This window comes from Grus americana, chromosome 2 (genome assembly GCF_028858705.1).
Source record: "Grus americana isolate bGruAme1 chromosome 2, bGruAme1.mat, whole genome shotgun sequence".
In the NCBI taxonomy this organism is placed as follows: Eukaryota; Metazoa; Chordata; class Aves; order Gruiformes; family Gruidae; genus Grus; species Grus americana.
In genome coordinates this window covers 90548524-90569429 of record NC_072853.1, presented here as the reverse complement: position 1 = coordinate 90569429, position 20906 = coordinate 90548524, and the positions used below count along the sequence as shown (strand labels likewise).

The window sequence follows — 20906 nt, the reverse complement described above, 5'->3', positions numbered from 1 at the left end:
CATGTCTCTGAAGGCATGAGATTCTGTCAGGGCTGTGTAACTGGTTTCCAAGCTTCTCGATGTCCCAGCCATAATGTTTCAAAAAAATCAGCCAAGGCTTTCTTTTGACTTCAGCATGGTTGGAATAGAAAAGTAACTAGTCTGGTGGGCTGCACTTGGGCTGATTCACTGCTAAGGACAATGTCCAAGTGAACACCGATAAAAGAAGCAGACAATCTGCTTGAACCTGCAAACTGAAGGCTTATCTCCTTGACACAATGCTGATGAGCCATTTTTTTCTTGATGCTTGAGGCGTGTAAAGCCACAGATAAGCAATAACTTCTGCATGCAAAGTAGTCAATAAATTGCCATCAGACTTTCCCTTCTGTTTAACTTTTATTAAAAGAGGTGCTAAGGTATTGTACTGTATGCAGTACATCATATTTATTACCAAAATTAACAAATATACAAAACTTATACATGTAATTTTCTTACATCCATTTATTGGTCTATAATACTGCATTTGTTCAAGTAGGTTATCTACAGTATGTAAACATCCCTTGGATTGACCTCACACAGATTAGGAAAGCCCATCTAACCCATGTAGTTACCAAATATAGCTTTTTCTTTTTTTAAAATTTATTTGGCTTTCATTGGTAGAATCTAATCTTCACATTTGGCACATGGAAGAGACATCTACAGTGCAAAAGAGGCAGATTTTCTGGTTTTGTTCTGAGCAGTTTAGCGGAGTCATGGTTGTAAAGAGCCGAGAATAAATTTACACAAACTTGATAGGAGATGGATTAGTGTTAACGCTCATAGATCAGCCATTAAACTAGAGCAGAAATTCAAAGCCTCTTCCCCAGCCCACTCGGCCAGGTGGAAAAAAACCAACAACTCAGCCTTGTTTCTAAAGGATTAAAAAAGGACTCTGTTAGCAACAGAGAGAGGAGGTTTAGTTTAGAAAGAGCCCTCTGAGATTCCAGTTTCAATTTTCTGCTTTGTGGGATTTTTTTTTCCCTCTTGTTAGCAAGCAATATTTTTTTTCCTTTTTAATGGGGGAAAAATAACTGGTGGGTAACCACTTTTCTATGCTGGCAATTTCTCAGTGAGTTAGAGATTACAGTTGGAGTTTACAGATCTTTGAACCCAGACGTATAGAGCTCAGTAAGCTGCCGCGTACAAGGGAGAAAGAGGGAGGGAGGGAAACAGAAAGAGAGTAATGTCATTATATTCCAGTCATGGAGCTTTCCAATTTTGCTGTAAAACCCAGGAAAAACATTTCTTCCTTCTGCTTCTCGCTGTTTCAAAAACGTGACTTAATTTAACTGAGTAAAGCTGATCCAGAGAGACCTTCATTCGCACCCTTCTTCCCATTCTCATCCAAGCACCGTATTGCTATTTTTTTAGGAGGCCTCACCCACGTCCATGGAAGCATCTGATGAGAATGGACTTAACCGGACACTGTTTCGCATGGAAACCCCTCTGATGTTCCTTGTGTGTTACCACAGAGCTCCGCTGCTGTCCGTGGCACCGTACATCTCGGCCAGCTTTTTGAAGCGCGGCCCCCAGTCCGTCAGGTAGTCGTAGCTCTGGTCTGAGTCTGTCGTCACTGACTGTAGGGAGCTGAGCGACTCCGCCACCGAGCCGTTCCCTTCAAACATGTACGTCTGGAGGGAGTCGAAGGGAGGCGCCCACAGGTCCATGTCAGCTTCGTACAGCTTGGCAAGCACGTAATTGTGGACGTTGTTGTCCATGACGCACGCCTGAGGCACGTATCGGGAGAGGCTCTCTATTTCAGGGAGCATGTCCTGACGGTTTTTCACCACCAGCTGGGCCTCCCGTGGGTTCCACATGGCGGCAATATCGAAGGCCTCCGTGTCCTCCTCCCCGCCGCCCTCATCATCGTACCTGACAATGTTCTCATGGATGTTCTCCTCCTCGTCGATGATGTACGGCTGCTTCCGCTGGCGCCGCATGGAGAGGATGAGGAGCACCAGCACTGCGGGAGGCAACCGAGACACGGGGCAGTCAGTGAGGGGGTAGATCTTGCAAGGGCTTCAGACTCTCTGCTGCCCAGTTTTCCCTTCACAGAGCCCAGCCAGCCCCTTGGATTTAAAGGGCTGTGGTGTTTGCAGGTGGAGGGGTGCGGAAATCCACCCCTCCCTCGTCAAAATTAGTAGCTTGAGGTCCTGCTAACCTATCCCTTTTCTCACCTTAATTCTTAACTCTGACACTTAGTCACTTAGACACGTGTCTATCCAGTGGTGCTTGCCATTGTACTGTAGCAATACTTGAGCTAATTTTAAGCTAGCCAGATGAGGTATCAGTAATGGTCTGTCTGCAAGGCACACAGCTCCACAGAGAGAATTTTCTCCTGATATGTAGCTGGGCTTTGCAGCCTGCTTTGGGGATACCTCTTGGGTTGGGCACCGCATGTGACGTAGATGGATGGTGCTGAAGAACCATGACGATATGTCTGCCTACACGGCAAAATGCAGAGCTAGCTCCTTAGTCTACTCCAAAGAATTTTTTTGTTTATCTACAAGGTACTGCCTTGGGCTGGGTAGACCTACTGTCAGTTGCTTGGCTCTAATGAGATGCAGGTGCTTCTTAGCATGGGGAGAAGTGGTCATACAGGCACGAGAGGTCTTTACCTGTTTGTCTGTAAAAATATGTCACCTCGTGACTGTATTTCCTGGGCTAGAACTCAGCAAAGGTTTTGAATTCTGAAATTTTGGACTGAGGTATCTAGGGTCCTTTACAGAGGATGAGAATTTTTCCTATATCCTACTTCACTGCTCCTCAAACTGGATCCTCTGAAATTTCAGGAAAAGTGTGTTTTGAACTAGTATCTCATGACTGAAGACAGTGAATGAGGGAACTGAAGTTCTTTTGATACCAACAGCTAACAGGGGACATAGAAGGCCTGGGCAAGGAAAGGATGAGATTTATTTGTGGAGGCAAAACACACACAAGATGCTCATCCCCTTTATAGCAGCACAGGCACCATTTAAATGTAGCATCTCGAGGAAAAAGGATGGAGGTGGGCATATCTCCTGCCAAAAGACAAGAGGTGGAACTGGACTTACCACTCCTGTTTCCTGTGGGAGCATATGATCAGAAACTGCTGAGGACGAGAAAGTAACCTGTCTCCAGCCACAGCTCTCATTACATCCTCCTGGCATACGCCTTCCAGGAAAGCAGGGCCATACCAGACACCCTTAGCACTTTGGGGATCTGGCAGAAATATTTGCAGGCCATATTTTCCCCCCCATTCCTACACCCCAGGGTCTGAAGCCATATGCAGCTGACAACAACATCTGGTCTTGATTTGGCCCTTTAAGTATGTGTGTGTCTACATATAATATATACATATACATAGATGTGTGTGTGTTTGTGTCCTTCACCTTTGGTGGATCAGCAACCCCCTGTCCAGAACTGAAGAGTTTGTCCTCTCCCAAGAAGAAGCCAAGGGTTTACCTAGCAGGACAAAGATGCAGGCAAGGATCGCAATGAGTGCCCCTCTGCTCAGGCTGACGGGGAGGACGTAGGCCTCCGCGTTGCAGGACATCACCATGCCGTCATCATTGCAGCTGCACACGTGCACAGTCAGCGTGCCTGTGCTGCTCAGCATGGGGCGGCCATTGTCGCTGATCAAGATGGGGAGGTAAAAAATGTTCTGCTCGTGTTGTCTGAAGCCAGAACGCCTTGTCAAAATCCACGCCGTATTGTCTAGGTGTAGAAAATAAATGGAGAGAAGAGCTTATGTGCAGAGCAAATATATTCAGCAGAGAAGGAAGATTAAAAAAATCAGCCCTAGACCCACATCCATTTGTCTTTTCTCCTTTTTTCCTTTGTTTTTTATCAGTTTGTCACTAATCAGCATTTTGCCTCTGCCTCCCCTATTCTAGTATCTTCTCAGGCCATAGCTCCAAACCTGTGAGGCATACACACCTTATGAGTTGCCTTTACCCTTTCTGACATAAAGTGCCCAGAGCAAACTCATAGCGTTCAGATTTAGCTAAAAGAGCTTTCAGAAGGCAAGACAGAAACGAGCAGTTGAAGGCAACTTGTTGTCCCTGTTGATGTTCAGCAGCTTTTCTAGACCTTCTAAGCGCTGCCACCATTTTGGAGATGTGAGTGTATAACCATTGTGGACATGTTAAGGTTCTCTTTATGTTTTTGATACATGGCATGGCCATTTGCTTGAGGCAACAAGAAGACAAAGGAGAAAAACAGCTTGGAATCCTAACGCAGCTGCGACTTGAAAATTTGCAACTAAACATTTTTCAGTGAAATACATGCAATTTCATTGGCACTTTTGCCATTGAAAAAAGTCAGAATTCTTCACGTCATCATTGTCAGAATTATTCTGCTTTGATTTGACCATTCTGCTTCATTTAGTGTGACTGCCTGTTTTTTAATAAGAACTTGAATCAAAAGGAATCAAAATGATGCTGCTGAAACAAAATAGTAAGAGAGTGACCTAACAGCCAGTTGCTGTTGGTCATTTCAAGGGAAATTCCTACCTTTGGGGCTTTTTTGTCCATATTCAGCATGTTTTTTTAAAATGTCAGAATTTCCCAGTGGCATTTGAATTCCTGTCTAGCCCCCTCCCTCTCATTCCTCAGACTGTGCACCAAGTTTCCTAATCAGAAAGAAATTGGATTCAGGAATTTGTTCTTAATTCTCATCTCAGAAGTGCCCAGGAAAAATCTTTGGAGATCAGTGATGATTTTGTCAGTGCTGACTTTCAAGCTTTTTGGCCTCAGATACTTTTGGAAAGCACAAGGCTGTATGTCTCCAGTGTGATCTGGGCCACCAGTAAGTCTAAAGGAACCTGCAGGAAAATCGTCCCTTCTTACAAACATGTCTGCAAATCTTGGGCCAGCTATGATAAATGGGGAACACAGGTACTTCTTCTCTTTGGCAGACCTACAAGCCCTGACCTCGTGCAGCGGTGCTGTGGGATTTTTGGGAGCTGAGCTTCATGCAGTTTCTTTTAGTACTTAGTTTTGTTTCCTGTTCCCTTGGTTCAAGAGAGGTCACAGGCTGGCCATCTGCATCTCCAGGTTGTTACCAATATACATTTGGTATACTTGGAAATGCAGGATGCCAATCAGCTATTCCCAGGTGGATTGGCACAACGGAAATTTCCAGGAATTGCTGCCTGGGAATGGCAAGAAACCTTCTGATCACAAGTAGACTTTGAAAACCCCCAAAAGATCAACAAGGAATTGTTCATTTCTTTATTATTTCCATGTCAATTCACTGTTAAATTTAAATCTTGGGTGATTTTCCTCAGTGCAGAGACTCAGGTTGCATGCAGGTAAATCAGCTGTATTATCTGCTGTAGCCTGAACATCAGAAATGATTTGAGGGCTTTTAGGAGTGAAATCAGGAGTGTTACATACAGCCAGCTATGGAATATATGCAAACTCAAGCTAGACTCGCTAGACTTGCCTGCTAGACTTAAATTATGCTCCAAGTTCTATACTTTGTGCTGCAAATCTTATGGCATCAGACAGTATTGGCGCACATAAGTATTGAGACAGTTCATGAGATTAGTTTGAATTTGTGACATGTTTTTAAAAGGAATCTCAGGGTCTTTTATTTCTTGCACGTTAATGATATTTCAAGCTTTTACTCTGAAGGAGTAAAATTCTGATGTGTACGTGAATGTCCGTATGTGAATATATAGTGAAACTCATTAGTGTGTCATTAAATCACGTGATCCCAAGAGCTGGAGCTTTGAGGAAAGACCACCAGGTGCAAGATGAAATCCCCAAAGTTGCTTAAAACTGATTACGTGTCAGTGTTTACTGATTTCACCACCCTCTGATATGCCATGCAGCTCTGAGGATGTGCAGCCGGTGTGGACAGACATAGCTGATTTTCAGGAATGTGTCCCAAAGCCCAGCAGAGAGCAGCACCCTGCAGCTCCCACGGGTCCTGGGCAAGGGGCGTGCTGCAGGCAGGAGCCCTCGCCTCCTGCAAACCTCCCCCTCCTCTCTCCTGGGGTACATGCAAGTGCTTTCTCTCCCTCGGACTGTTTATGTGCCCTCTAGGATGTGCTCCCCAGCTATTAATACCACATCTTTTCATCACTGGGCCTGTTTTAGCATGAGAAAAAGCAGCCCAAAGGGCAGAAAATGGCAAAGTGCCTGGATTTATGCTGTGTCAATGGAAATGTCTGAATCATCTTAACAGTGTGGTAATTCGGTTGCATGTCTCTTTCATGGGTGAAACTCACTCTCTTTAAACTGACTTTCAATAGAAGTCATAAATTCTATTCAGGTGACAGAAAATTTTCATTCTATGTAAAATTGCTCTTTGTGAGGGAAAAAAGACTTCATTATTCTGAGCTGGTCATAGTTTGCCTATAGAAGAAGTCACAGGCAGTGAACCTGACTGAAGCTGTGCAGAGATCTCAAGTGTTTTTAACCATAATTTTGTTCAGGCCAGACTCAAGTTTCTATAATCATATATTGAAAAATATATATGGATATATATATATTTTTAGCTGTGATGTGCTGGCCATATCACCCATTTCTTAAATGTTCTCGGTGATAAAATTCTCTTGGTGACTCTTGGCATTATGTTTTGGCCCTTTTGTTTTGCTTTGTACTAGGCAGGCATCCAAATCATCCCTAAAGAATCATTCTACCTGTTACTCTGCAACTGCAATACGTTGGTGCCAAAGCTTGTTGTGTGACTCATCAAAAGCCAATGTGATCTGATGTGCTACTGCAGTGCGAAGGATATGCTGGAATGTGATGCAGCATGGCAGGAACTGGAATACATAATTTTCTTCCAAATTTGATATCTGTTAAGCCCCAGCCATTAAGAGAAGAGGGCTTGTGAGGACATGAAAGCCCCCTTATATTAAAAAAAAAAAAAGGAAGCATGATCAGAATGCACAATATTTTTGCATCACAGCTTCCAACAGTGTCTTTGGCTCACAGAGGGCTGGATGGCAGCACTTAGCTACAACACTGAGCAGAGATACTAAAAATAGCAGCATGGTGGGTCCCGCGCCTGTGTGATCAGCAGGAGGTGAAAGCTGCACTTCCTGCGGGCATACAGGGTGGTGTCGTCATGTGGTTGTGAGAGCAAGCCATGGAGTGTCTCCTTCCTGCAGTTTTCTGCCCCACTGGAAGTGACGAATTAACCACTGTGTAGGTCCAAGCCCTGACATCATAGCTAACCACCGCTCTTCTCACAAGAAAGGCTTGGTTTCTTTCTGCATGCATTTGTACAAGAACTGGGGATGATTAGACCAGAACTTCTATTAGTTTTTAAAAACTAATTGTAATAATTATGAATAGTTAGGAATACTATAAAGAAATATTTCACTAGGAGTGGGAGAAAGAGCACAAGGAAACGGGTATTACAGACACCAACAGCTTGAGGAAGGAGTCACATTTATTCTTGGGGATTTTCAGCTCACTGCTTTTGCACTCTGCCAAAATGTGAGGTAGACCACAGTTTTAGGGAAGGAAGAAATAGCTAAAAATTTTCCTAGAACAAATTTAAATGCAATGGAGAAGACTGCCAGAGGCTTCCAATGACAAGCCTGGCGGTGGTATGACGCTGATGCCTTCACCCATTAAAATGGCTGCTCTCTTCATCAGTTCCTGGTACCCAAAGATAGAGGGCAGCAGTTTAAGGGTCAACAGAAGATCAGCTCAGGGTTTAATCTGGAAATGCAGTAAGTTTATTTCATGGCTCACCCCATTCTTACAGCAAGCCTCTTTTGCCAATTTTTCCCCAGCATAATCTCACCTGGATTTAGAAGCAGAAGAAGATGACTTGCCAGTGCCCTATGTCAGTAACCAAAGAGATGGGAGACCCCAGCTCAATTCCCTGCTTCATCATATGGGAAGTCATTTAGGCCTAGATCTTTGCAGATACTTACATGTCTATCTCCCACTGACTTTACTGAACTCAAAGGAAACCAGGCATGTAAGTAGCTTAATTTCTTCTTGCCCTGAATCCTTGTCTATAAAGTGGAGAACAATAGGATTTCTCTGTCTGCCAGAGATATGTGGAGAATGAATAGACTGAAGAAGTTCTCAGAGACTAAAATGACAAGGGCCAAAGAAATATGTAAAACAGCTCATCAGAATGCAAACTGTGATCTGTCTGTTGCTCAGTATAAATCAAGGTTTTAATTGTTGCCAGGAAGGCTGCATGTCTTGCAGTTTCTCTTACTGCTATATTGGACAACCAAGTAATCAGCGCAATTGCTAATCTTAATAGCGCCTTCCCACAGCCTGGGAAGCGTTGCTGTCTCGTGTTTATGTGCACAGGCTGTGACTAGCAAGGTGGGTTCTGTTTCTTGTCTTGCCACCCTGTGACATACAGTATAGCTACCCCCTCTGTGACTAAGTCATATAATTTATATAGTCCTTAGTGGTCCTTAGATGCAAATATAAATATAAATTATTGTTACTGAAATGACTACTGCACTCCAAATTGCTGAGGCAGTAAATTAATCCTTAATGTGTATATTTCAAATAGTCAGTGGTTTGATACTTAACATTTTTATTTCAAATTCATAACCAACAGTACTCTAAGCTTCTTGTGATATATAGCTCTGGAAAACTGGTCTTTTATATAGAGCGGGAGGCACAGCCATTCAGTCACTGCTGTCACTATAAATTATCGCAAGTATGGCCTTAGACAGAAAAAGTGCATCTGATGCTGGGAATTTTGTGAGTTTCTTTTTTTAGAACAATGCCTTGAGGATGAAATGAGCCTAGTTTGCCAAATATTTTAGCAATAGTTGTGTTTTATTTGTTCACTTATTTTGGCAATATGTATTCAAAAATAAAAAAGAGGGAGACAATGGGAGAAAGAAAGGGATAAGAATGCAAGAAATTCTGTGGGGAGGCTTCAGGGACGCTATAGAAAAAAATTGCTTTTGGGACAAAAAAGCATTAGCATGGTGTGAAGGAGGGCTCCAGAATCTGCAAGTAGCATGTTTTAAGACGTGTTTGGTTAGTGAAGGCAGGGGCTTCTTTATTAGCCTCTATGTTGCTCTTTCATATGCCTGCAGAGACACAGATAGGGGCTTATGGAAATGAGTGTGACAAGCAGGTGTCACAAGGGAGCAGGGGCAGACACGCTGCTTGGATACTGGCCACGGATGCTGCAGGTGGCCAGTCTTTCTCCCCATTTATTCGGGAATTGCTTGCTGATTTGTCGTACTTTACACACCAAACTTCTACTGAAATCCAGCCCCTTCATATTGAGTTTCAAAGCTCTGCACCAGGTCACTCAGGGTTGTCCTTCTTTCCTGGTGAAGGCTGGTTGGACCTGACCTCAGCACCATTGTCTGCCCATGGAGATCCTCTATCAGCAGCAGTCATGTGAAGGCCTGCCATGGCAGGGCTTTCCTGCAGGCTCCAAACCCACCAAAGCTTCCCCAAAAGAAGCAAATTCCACTAGTTAGGATACTCAAATGCCAGCTCTTCGCCGTGAGTCTTCCCACTAGTGTTTCAGTTTCTACTTAGCGCGTCTTATACAGACTTTTAGCTGTATGCCAGGTTACCCCCCTAAGGCTCTGCATCTCCTCCCTACCTCCCTCCCTTTCCAAGGGAAACGAGGATGTGCAAAGAGGAAGAAAAAAAAGTGCTTGGGGGGAAAAGACTGGAACAGTACAAGAACCTTCCCTTTCTGTGCCTGGGAGAAAACATGAAGAGTACAAAAAAAGAGCAATGTAATTCCCTTCAGATTTGTCTCCTAGTTCCAGTTGCTATCCTACCTTTAAGCATCTCCTTTTGAATGAATGCAATTTCCACTCCGGTAATCCAAGATGCCTGCAGCCTGACCACAAGACCTGAATTTGCACAAAACACTGGCATATTTCCTCGAAGAAGAAAAAGGGCCTATTGCTAGAGAATATTTATAGAGAAGAAAATATCATATAACCTTCAAGTGTATTAAGTAATATGTCATTTTATCACTGCCTTTAAGGACCAGGTGTCACTTGGTATTATTTGAAATGGCAGTCTTATCACACACTATAAGTCACAGCCTCTCAAGTCCAACTCAGGCATTAGAAATTAGAGTAGCTAACTGTCTGTGTCCACTCTGATTACCTTGATTGTCCCTTAGAGTAAAGTTGGGGTTGTTGGCTGCCTCCGGAGCCAGGCTGTAGTAGAAGTGCTGACCCTCCTGTGGGTCATCCCTGTCGATGGCGCTCACTGTCTGGATCAGCTACAGAATATGAGAACAAAGGGGAAATAGGTAAGAGGCAAAATATATATAATATAAACAAACAAACAGATAACATGTATAGTTTTAATATATATAAATATAAGCAACTGGAGCATTTTAATAAAACTGTCTTGCAGAGGTACAATAGATAAATCAAGAAGAGACTCAAAACCTTGCAGGCTTCATTTATTTAGCTACGATCATGCAAATCACTTTTAAACAAAGGAGGAGATAGTCAGTTTGCTTCGAGTAACAGACACTTTTCTCTCATGCATCCCTAGCTTCCGTTGCATGTTTCTTTTTTCTTTTGAGGGCCCAGGGTGTTCAGAAGATTCATTGTGCATTAGAGAGCTTGTAAGAAAGGCCATACTTATTTTCGGCTTCATTCTGCAGGTAGGAAAGGACTTCAGGTTGATTATTTTATCACTCTCTCAATTTTAAATCAATTAAATTCTTCCCAAGATGTCAGTGGAAAAGAAACAGAGAAAAGGCAACCATGCAGACATTCTGCATATGCAATAAATAACACCATGGAAAGAAACTAAAACAATGCTAAATCCAGAAGGAGATTTGTCACCTCACCTACAGAGACTTAGTAAAGTAGGTCTAACAGCTTGAAGCACAGTGAGCTATAGCTCTGTCTGAATAAACATTCTGACATCTTTTTAGACAAGGAATAAATCTTCACCTGGATTTTTGCATTCAAAAGTTATTTTTGGATTCAAAGGAAAATGACAGACCCACAAAGTCTTATTCACCACCTTAAAACAGACTTCAGAACTTTTCAAAATGCAGCAACGGAATTTGGCTTTCTCCACTGAAGGAAGCAGTCCAAATTACCGTGCATTTCTCAGAAAAGTTATTATTTAGGACACCCTTCAAAACCAGGAAAAAGGCTAGGCAATGATTTCTATTCCCTGTGTTATTAAGGACACCCGTAAACTAGTGAGATGAAATTATCCCATATATAACAGCTGTGAGGACAGTTGTCCCAGCAGTGAGTAGCTATTTCATTCTGCTTCACAGCAAGCTGGGAGAAGTGTCAAGGAACACACAGTGATATTACTAGCATAATTTTTCCTTCACAAATCATAAGTGGTGCATCTATGTGTTTAAACTATGCTAGTCAGCTTTGCATTAGGAGACACAAGTCCCCACCAGGTCGCCTCCCCGCAAGCAATCAGCAGTAGAGCTTGCACCGGCTCCAGCAAGGGAGCGCTCATGTCCATCTGCGACACAGGCAGACCTTGTTCAAGGGCTCTGATGGGGTTTTGGAAAGGAGAGGAGCAAAGAGGCTTCGCTGCTTATTTGGAGGTGCTGGTTTACACTGTACGGAGCGGGAGGTCCCGTGTTGCCTATGACTCTCTGTCATCTCCAGTTCACAGCAGAACAGATTCAGTTTGACGCCCCTTTGAAGCTGATGTAGAGTGTTATGTTCAGCTCCCGTAAGTCCAGGGGTGCTTAAGGCTCTTATAAACGGGGTCTTTTAACAGCAAGCCTTGTCTGTCACACGTGGGCCGGGCTGACGCTGTGGCACTTCTCGTAACACTTCTCCTCTCTTTGTTGCTGCTACAGGACACACCGGGTGTTTGCCTGCTGGCGCCTGCCCGAGGGAAGGCTTTATTTCGGCCATGAAGTGTATTGTGCAGTGAGCCTGGAAGCTACAGCGGGAGGAAAAAGATGTGCTATATACGGTGCTAATCCCGGCGTGATGTGCTTGCCTTTGGAAAGCGGCACGGACTGACGAGAGTTCAGATGAAACGTGTGGTTAGCTGAGCCCTCTTTCCAATGCTCACCCTTTCTGGCACCCTGTCTCCACGTAGGACAGCGTCCCCTCCCCAACCCCTGGCGTTACCAGCGTTTCTCACCTGCCCCGCTTTGGCGTTTTCACAAACAAAAGCTTCATAAAACCTTGCGAACTCCGGCGCGTTGTCATTCACGTCCAGGACTTTCACCGTCACGGAGACGCTGCCCACCTGCGAGGGGTTGTCTGGAAAGAGGAGGCACAACGTAAACAAAGGCAATGTACAGGAAGGGGAAGGGGCTGCTCCTCACTCTGCTCAAGAGGTAAAGCAGCTTTTCCACTAATGACTCACGTTAAATGACATTTTCCCATCGGGAACTGCGGTGGCTGGCGGGTTGTGTGACTTGGAGTGAAGTTGCAAATGCTGCTCTCTGTCTGTCCTGGCTTCCCATCTAATTACATCTTTTTCAAACAAATTCTGTGAAAGACTTCAACCTGGTTCAGTCCAATGGGACTGTTTCTATAAAAAAAGTTTTAGACAATGCCCTGTATTTTTTTTTTATTGTCATTTCACTGTGCAATACTGTTTGTTGAGCTGTGGTACTGGTGGCATGAATGAGGAAGGGACCCTTTTTAAGGATAGGCTTGTTATTTAGAGCTTGTTGTAAGTGGTAATTCTGCAGTTCAGATATGTTTTTGCTCAGAATTTATGTTCCTTGAACTCAAAAATAGTGTCAAGTCTTTGATACTTTGTACAGGGGGGTTTAAAATTTAATAACACATGAAATTGTACAGAAAAGCTTTCACTGAAGCTTAAAATTGCAATGAAAATTTTACATTCTGCATGACATCATTTGTGATATTTCTGTCCCACTGGTTCATTAGCTTTCTTTGCCAGTAAATCCATACATCATTTCACATATCTTCACGATTTCCAAACTAAGTGGCCACATAATATTTTTTTCTTACTGTGTTTTTCTGCCCTGAAACATCTTTTTTCCCGTATTTAATGATAAAATGAAATTCTAAGCAGAAAGAAAAAAAAAGATATTTATTATTAAGAGGTCAGAAAAGGTGCAAGAATCCAGAAAATTCTTAAAAATTAGTATTCCCATCTTCTTTTCAGCCATACCACTTTGTGGATTTATCTCCAAATATATCTCTCTTTATAGCAAGAAATGATATGTTCATATAAACAATAGAGAATTTTCTTACACTCTGAAATTTTCTTAAATGTTCAATGTACTGTATCCATAATATGTGTCACATTGTATCATTGAGATAATACTCTTAAACTATATTGTTTCTCCCTAATTTATAATTTAATCCTTCAGCTTCCCACATATCCATATATCTTGCTAACACACCTGTCATTGTGGCAAACGAATGTCTGCATTTACACTCTTAGTAATATTGATCTAACTTTTAAAACTAGGAGCTTTATTCAGGAGTGCACAACTATGACATTTTTGAAACTAGTCACTAAATTAAAATATTGTCCTGCACATGTACAGAGCAAAACCGACAGGATTGATGGAGGATGAGTCAAAGGAAGACATGCCTTCATATTGCTCTCACCCTCGAGGGCTGCTGCAGGGGCAGCTTTTACAGACTCGTGTGTGTATGTGGATTTACATGGAATTGCAATGGCCACGGGTGGCTGAAAATAAAACTAGCGTTGGAACAGAGGAGGGCGAGATCCTATCATGTCACCAACCCCTCTCACTACTAAAAAGGGGACAGAAAGGCATCGTGTGCTGGAAATACTTTGTGCCTGCAAATACATGGCAGAGTCACCCCTGACTCTTGTGAAATATTCCCTCTGCTAACTTCAAGTACGCTGATAGCATTTTGGGCAAGCTTCTTGAAACTTTTTTCCTTCCAAACTGCCCCATATCTGTGATACAGCCTGGATATGCAGGGAGCTCTCTCAGACATGAGGCATGACTCAGCTATTGGCAGCAAACTTCTGAAAAGCTGCTGCCCCTCAGCAGATGAACTGAGATCCTGAGCAAAAGCGATGTGGACAAAAGAGATTTCAGGTGAAGACTGGGAGAACCTTTTATTTTATTTGCTTATATATGCCAAACTCCTTTATGAAGCTCACATCTGTTAGTATTTCAAACTCAGCTAAATTTTTCATACTGACACTATGAAATGATCAGCATCTCCTTGTTCTGGTACCCTCGGTAAATACCTGGCACGGATGAATCCTGAGCTGAATTTTAGCTCATTGTAAAACCCAAAAGCATAACAAATTCAGCATACTAGAAGATCCCAAAGCACTCTGCACCAAATTATTTATGCAGTAAGCAGATGGTGATGACATTTACTTGCTGCTGATCCAGAGCAGCTTTCAACTAGTAACCTAGCAGTGCAGGATCATTGCTGCCTACCAGTCCCTGCACCACTCAATCCTTCCAGGTAGGACTGGCAGCTTCGGCAGCTGTGCAGCCTTTGCAGCGTCTGCTTTAGCTGCCCAGCGCTTCTGGAGAGATAGAGCTCTTGCAGAAACACATCAGGAAGAGTTTTAAATAAATCCCTTGAATACTAGTGAATTTAGAAAGTAGCACTCTGCATTTAACTGGCAGCTTCTACTCCTCCCACCACCCTGTGAAAAGGAGCATAAAAAAATAAATAAAATGCAGTATTCGCTTGTTAATGTCAGAAGGGTAATTCAGTTAATACGGCTTCCCAGTCAGTGCACAAGAACATGTGAATTGCTGAATTCAGGTCTCTCAGCCTGCTTTCTCTATTGTATCTCTTTAATCTATGTACAGTCTGCATTCTCCTTACTCAGCTCCACGGCCAGCACAGTGATGTTGTGCCAAGAAACGTCCTCCCGGTCGAGAGGTCTCGCAGTCATCAGTGCTCCTGATGTAACGTCGACATAAAAGAACCGCCCCGGATCGCTGCTCCTGTCAATCGAGTATCTGCAAGAGTACATATTAAAAATATTATGCAACCCTTGTGAAAACTGTGTGCTATAGCCAACAAAGTACCCCAGCAGGAATAATGTCATACATAGCAGATCCACATCCTTCCACAACCTAGTTGTGTGCTTCATTGACTTGTATAGGTACAGAGTGAGATGCTCGAAAAACTCGGAGTTCATGTGGCTAACGGCATTTAACAGTGAGTAGTACTTTGATGGAGCTGGAAGACAGGAAGATTTAGAGCAAGAAGCCTCAAAGCAAGGCACAGCTCAGCACAGGAACATCTGCTTTACAGAGAAAATCTGTCAGTGAGGAGTGTGATTTCTTTTTCTAAGCAAAATAATTATGCCCTTTCCTTGGGCACAATTCAGACAGGAGGAAAATGACTTTACATCAGCTTATTCTCTGGGCATCTAGGCTGACGAGGAGGAACCATTCCCTCCCTCGTGCTTTTGTATTCTCTCTTCCTTGAGGGGAATAAACTCCACCTGCATCCTGGACCATCCTATTTATTGAGCCATGTCAACACAACGGGGATGACGACTGGCTTTCTCATGTCATCCAGCCAGAAAACCAGCTCCCTCTGTGAAGCTGATTCATCATAATCACTGAACCCGCCTGGCCAACATCATGTCAGTTTAATGCTGGGAACAAGCTTCTCGCACCTGTGAGCAGGGCAGTGTGGTGGTACCTTGGGCAGGGAGGCAGCCGATTAACAGCTGTCGCTGCTGTACTCGGTCAGAGGGACCGTTTCGCAGGGTGTGTAAAATACTCAATACCCTTCATATGCACCACCTTGCTCTTAACAGCAGTTTGTACGAGTTGCCTTCCTAGCCCGCTATGTCAGTGTGGTAAGGGATCTTTTGGCAAAAGCCACGCATGTGCCTATGTAAATGCCACAGCCTAGAACAGAGCCCGGACTTATTCTCATTTCTGTTGGTTCTTTCTTCAAAGTTGATGGGAATTGAAAGCATTAGTCATAACAGATGCTGAACGGGGCTTGTTCTTCTGAATTTTCTTCTTTCAGCACAAATGCATTCGCTGATACAGGCATGCCAGCCTGATCTTTATATAGGCACTTACTAAACTGGGATATAAAATGCTATTGAGCTATGTTGATGGGAAATTCTTTTACACATTTTTCCCCAGAAAAATCAAAGAGGGTGGGATGGCAGGTTTGCTTCCTTTTCCTTCCCATCTCTTCTTAAATAAAGAGATTTCTGAGGCATTTGATTTATTTAGGAAATAAGTACGAGTGTTGCTATATTTTGCTATAATAATTATTCTTGTATGAGGGCTATAAAAAGGATTTCTCTATGACAGTTTAAGGCCAACAAGTATCTGAAATTGAATATGGCCTTGTGATTAGCGGTGCGGTGTTAATCACCGGTGTCAAGAGGCACAGGTGGAGTCTGTCTGGATTCTCCATGTAAGTTCTCCTGTTAATAATACCCGCTCCTTCGCAATCGTTTCTGCCATACTCTTTAGGTAATCTCCCTGAATCACTTAACAACAATCATGGCATATTTCCAACAGTCAGAATTTCATGGTGTGAGAGCCCAGATACTGGACACTGGAAAAATGAGGATTTGAGAGTTCCCCCCTGTATAGTAAACGTTTCAGAAATGTATCCTGTCTTTTCCATACTTGAAAAAATGGCAAAAGGAGTGGTCAGATCACAGTTTTAATTTCAGATGGATTTAATCTTGTGTAACAAAATATATAGCTGGGATTTTGTTTTTCTTATCTTGCCTTGCCCTGTGCAACGTGAATGCAGAGGAAGCCTGAAACATTGCCAGACTGATACTGCGCAAACTTGGCATGGAAGGAGGAGACCACATAAGAGGCAAGGAGAACCAGTTCCTAACATTTGCATTTTAGATAGCATTACAACTGGTATTTATTTATTTTTTTTCCTGTTTCTGCTACCCCAATCATTTATGCTTGAACATACAAGGAAGGAAGAAGGGAAGGACAGAAGAAAAGAAGGAAAGTGGGAAGGGAGGAAGATGGGAAGAAAAGGAGGAAGGAAGTTGGGAAGGAGCAGAGTTGTGAAGGAGTCTGCATATTTGCAGCTGGATTGTTTTTTTTTTTTTTAATACATCTTTGGTGATGCATTCTGTGCCTTATAGATTGCTGTTTCATCAAGGGTAGTCACTGGAAAGCTCTGAAGAAAACTAAGAAAAACCTCATTAAAAATAACAATGAACACTTCTACCCTCTGATAGTCCGCAGAATTATTCTTACACTATTTTAAGCAGATTAGCACAAAGCTGTTTGCACTGCAGTGTTTGGATAATGCTAGACAGTAATCAGCAAAATAGGATGTAGGTGGAAAAAAGTTTAGGGTAATGAAATTGTGACGCAGACAGTATAACACTTAGTTTTACTGAAGAATTTGAGACAATGTCATGAGAAGTATGATAACCTTATAATAAAGGTAGACAAATAGGTATATTAAAGTAGCAGAGATGAGAAAAATAATTAAAGCAGCAACACAGAAAGCAATATCATTAAGAAGAACAGGTTTCGTGTTTGCTCAGATCTCCTAGCTGAAGCCCAGTGTTGCTCATATGGATTTCACTTTCTTCAAAACCTCCAAATACTTGGCGTTTCGACTCCCTCCTGTATTTCCCAGGACTGTTGCCGAATGCAGACAATTCAGAAGCTGGACTGATGCAAGATTAGGCAAACAGCAGCTCAACACCCAAAGCATTTATCAGATCAGAGAAGCAGCCAACCTGCTGGGATTATTAACTTGCAGTCACCTGGAGCTTCTGCAGGTTGTGAAAATTAGTATGTAGGCTGGCCTCAGAGGAAAACGCTCTTCTCTCTCTGATAAACTGGGCTGACTTGGCAGCCACTATGGAAAAGAGAGCTGTGATCACACAAATCTGCTCCTTTGGCTCCTTGCTGAGTTGCAGCTATGAAGCTCCCATGGCTGTAAATACACATTTACCTTTCTTAACTCCTTATGGGAATATCTAGCTCTGGAGCTTTGACCAGACACTATATAGAATTATAGCATCTTTTTGGTTGGAAAAGACCCTTAAGATCATCAAGTCCAACCATTAACCTAGCACTGCCAAGTCCACCACTAAACCATGTCCCTAAGCACCACATCTACACGTCTTTTAAATACCTCCAGGGAGGGTTACTGAACCACTTCCCTGGGCAGCCTGTTCCAATGCTTGATAACCCTTTTGGTGAAGAAATTTTTCCTAATATCCAATCTAAACCTCTCCTGGCACAACTTGAGGCCATTTCCTCTTGTGCTGTCACTTGTAACTTGGGAGAAGAGACCAACACCCACCTGGCTACAGCCTCCTCTCAGGGAGTTATACAGAGTGATAAGGTCTCCCCTCAGCCTCCTTTTCTCCAGGCTAAACAACCCCAGTTCCCTCAGCCACTTCTCATAAGACTTGTGCTCTAGACCTTTCACCAGCTTCGTTGCTCTTTGGACACACTCTAGCACCTCAGTGTCTTTCCTGTAGTGAGGAGCCCAAAACTGAACACAGGACTCGAGGTGTGGCCTCCCCAGTGCTGAGTACAGGGGGACAATCACTTCCCTAGTCCTGCTGGCCACACCATTTCTAACACAAGCCAGGATGCTGTTGGCCGCCTTGGCCACCTGGGCATACTGCTGGCTCATATTCAGCTGGCTGTTGACCAACACCCCCAGGTCCTTTTCTGCCAGGCAGCTTTCCAGCCACTCTTCCCCAAGCCTGTAGCCTTGCATGGGATTGTTGTGACCCAAGTGCAGGACCCAGCACTCAGCCTTGTTGAACCTCATACACTTGGCCTGGGCCCATCGATCCAGCCTGTCCAGATCCCTCTGTAGAGCCTTCCTACCCTCAGGCAGGCCAACACTCCTGCACAACTTGGTGTCATCTGCAAACTTACTGAGGGTGCACTCGATGCCCTTGTCCAGATCATTGATAAACATGTTAAAGAGGACTGGCCCCAAAACTGAGCCCTGGGGAACACCACTTGTGACCGGCCACCAGCTGGACTTAACTCCATTCACCACAACTCTTTAGCCCAGCCATCCAGCCAGTTTTTTTACCCACTGAAGCGTATGTCTGTCCAAGCCATGAGCAGCCAGTTTCTCCAGGAGAATGCTGTGGGAAATGGTGTCAAAGGCTTTACTAAAGTCTAGGTAGACAACATCCACAGCCTTTCCCTCATCCACTAAATGGGTCACCTTGTCACAGAAGGAGATCAGGTTAGTCAGGCAGGACCTGCCTTTCATAAACCCATGCTGACTGGGCCTTATCACCTGATTGTCCTGTACATGCCGCGTGATGTGACTGAAGATGATCTGCTCCATAACTTTCCCTGGCACCGAGATCAGACTGACAGGCCTATAGCTCCCTGGAGCCTCCCTCTCGCCCTTCTTGTGGATGGGTGTCACATTTGCTAACCTGCAGTCACTTGAGACCTCCCCAGTTAGCCAGGACTGCTGGTATAATTTAATGGCTCATGAATATTTATTAGTATGCATTCAATCTACTCCAAAAGTAGCTGTGTATTTGAGCTGTTGACCAAGGCAGGCTTTGAAACAGAAGGGGGAAAGCGGAGAAGTCAGTTGATTACTTTCCCCTTGGTATGGCAGCAGATTCTCAGCGATGCAGTCAGGTTTTTTGCCAGCAAAGGCATGAGAGTCTGGGGTTTGTTTTTAATGTACGCTATCAGGTCATGCCTGACCAGTTCATTTCAATTCTAGATGCAGACGTTCTCCATACCACAGAAAAGGCAAGGGTGAACTTCTGCATTGCTTTGGCAGTCGTAGCAGAGCCCCTCAGTGTGTGAGATCTGGTTTGACTAAACCTACTGGGTAAAAAGAGAAAGTTCCTCCTGTTTCAGCCCCATCACTGCCCCACCAACCAAAAGTACCAGGGAGTGCTCCTGGGGGAACACGCAAAAAGAGGACAGACCTGACGGAGTTGTTGGTCACATCCGGATCCTTGGCAGAAATGATCTGTATAGTCGTTCCAATCTCCACATCCTCAGGCACTTCCACAAAGTAGAAGCTGGGCTCAAACACAGGAGGTTCGTCCACATCCTCCACACTGATGTGGACTGTGGTCGTGTCGCGGAAGGGACCCAGGTTCAGGAACCGCATTTCCAGGTGGGGGTTGGAACCCTCTACTTTCAAGGTGTAGCTTTTCTTGCTCTCAAAACTTAAAGGCTGAGGAGAAAAATATAGCTGGCATTAGGCACACTGAGCCATATGATTTAGGACATATAATTTTAATTTACAGAAGTAAAAGATGCCCTCTAATATAAACTGATGCTTCTTTTTTAAAATGTCTTTACTATGATTTTTAATCATAAGGATAACAAAGATAAATATTTGCAGATGGAGACAAAGCATTGAGTGACAGTAGTACTAGAAATGGCTGTCTACTTTTTTTTTTTTTAATTTGACAGTTGAACTGAAAAAAACAGGACAAATATTTGCAGATCACTTCAGGATACATATTCTTTCATTCTTCTTGCTGAAATGAAAATAAAAGTGGCCACACTACCATTGCATTGTGATTCATGCAGTGTGATTCATGCCGCTCTCAGGAAAATACAGGCAGAAACAGTATGGGAGTACTTGAAAATAAAGTAAAGACACAAAGAGTCAGTTACTCAAAAATGGGTCCTGGTGGCAGGGATAAGGATGCTCATACATGAGGTGGAGGTCCCAGTTAGCATCCTCTTTTCTCCCTGAGGAGATCAGAGTCTTGTCTCCTGTCTGCCTGCTGCTAAAGGGCTCCAGTGGGAGCAGGGAACACAGTCAGCCTCTCTTCAGGGATCCTGCTCCAGTTGGTATCAGTAATCCATCCTTTCTAGAAGTGGGATTTTTCACCTCTTCTGTAAGTGACTTAAGCACAGATTCATAGTCCAGGTGTGCTGAATGCTAGGATTTGAATCTCCTCCCTGCCTAGAGAATAGTTGAATTTCAGAGCACTATGAGCTACCCTGACTTCTTCCTGCAAGAGCCCTTCCACTTTGTATTAAATACTCAA

General features: G+C 43.5%; 1 protein-coding gene across 1 annotated transcript in view; it reads right to left on the bottom strand.

Moving 5' to 3' along the window:
• Positions 1-488: 488 nt before the first annotated feature.
• The window catches only part of CDH20 (cadherin 20), a 120888-nt gene continuing 100470 nt past the window's right edge, over positions 489-20906 (bottom strand). Inside the window, exons 7-12 of the mRNA XM_054815687.1 lie at positions 19824-20077; positions 14747-14883; positions 12075-12196; positions 10089-10206; positions 3463-3714; positions 489-1981 (exon numbers count right to left, since the gene is read on the bottom strand). Coding sequence (XP_054671662.1) covers positions 1482-1981; positions 3463-3714; positions 10089-10206; positions 12075-12196; positions 14747-14883; positions 19824-20077 — 1383 coding nt within the window. The 3' untranslated portion in view covers positions 489-1481. The remainder of the gene's footprint in view (positions 1982-3462; positions 3715-10088; positions 10207-12074; positions 12197-14746; positions 14884-19823; positions 20078-20906) is intronic.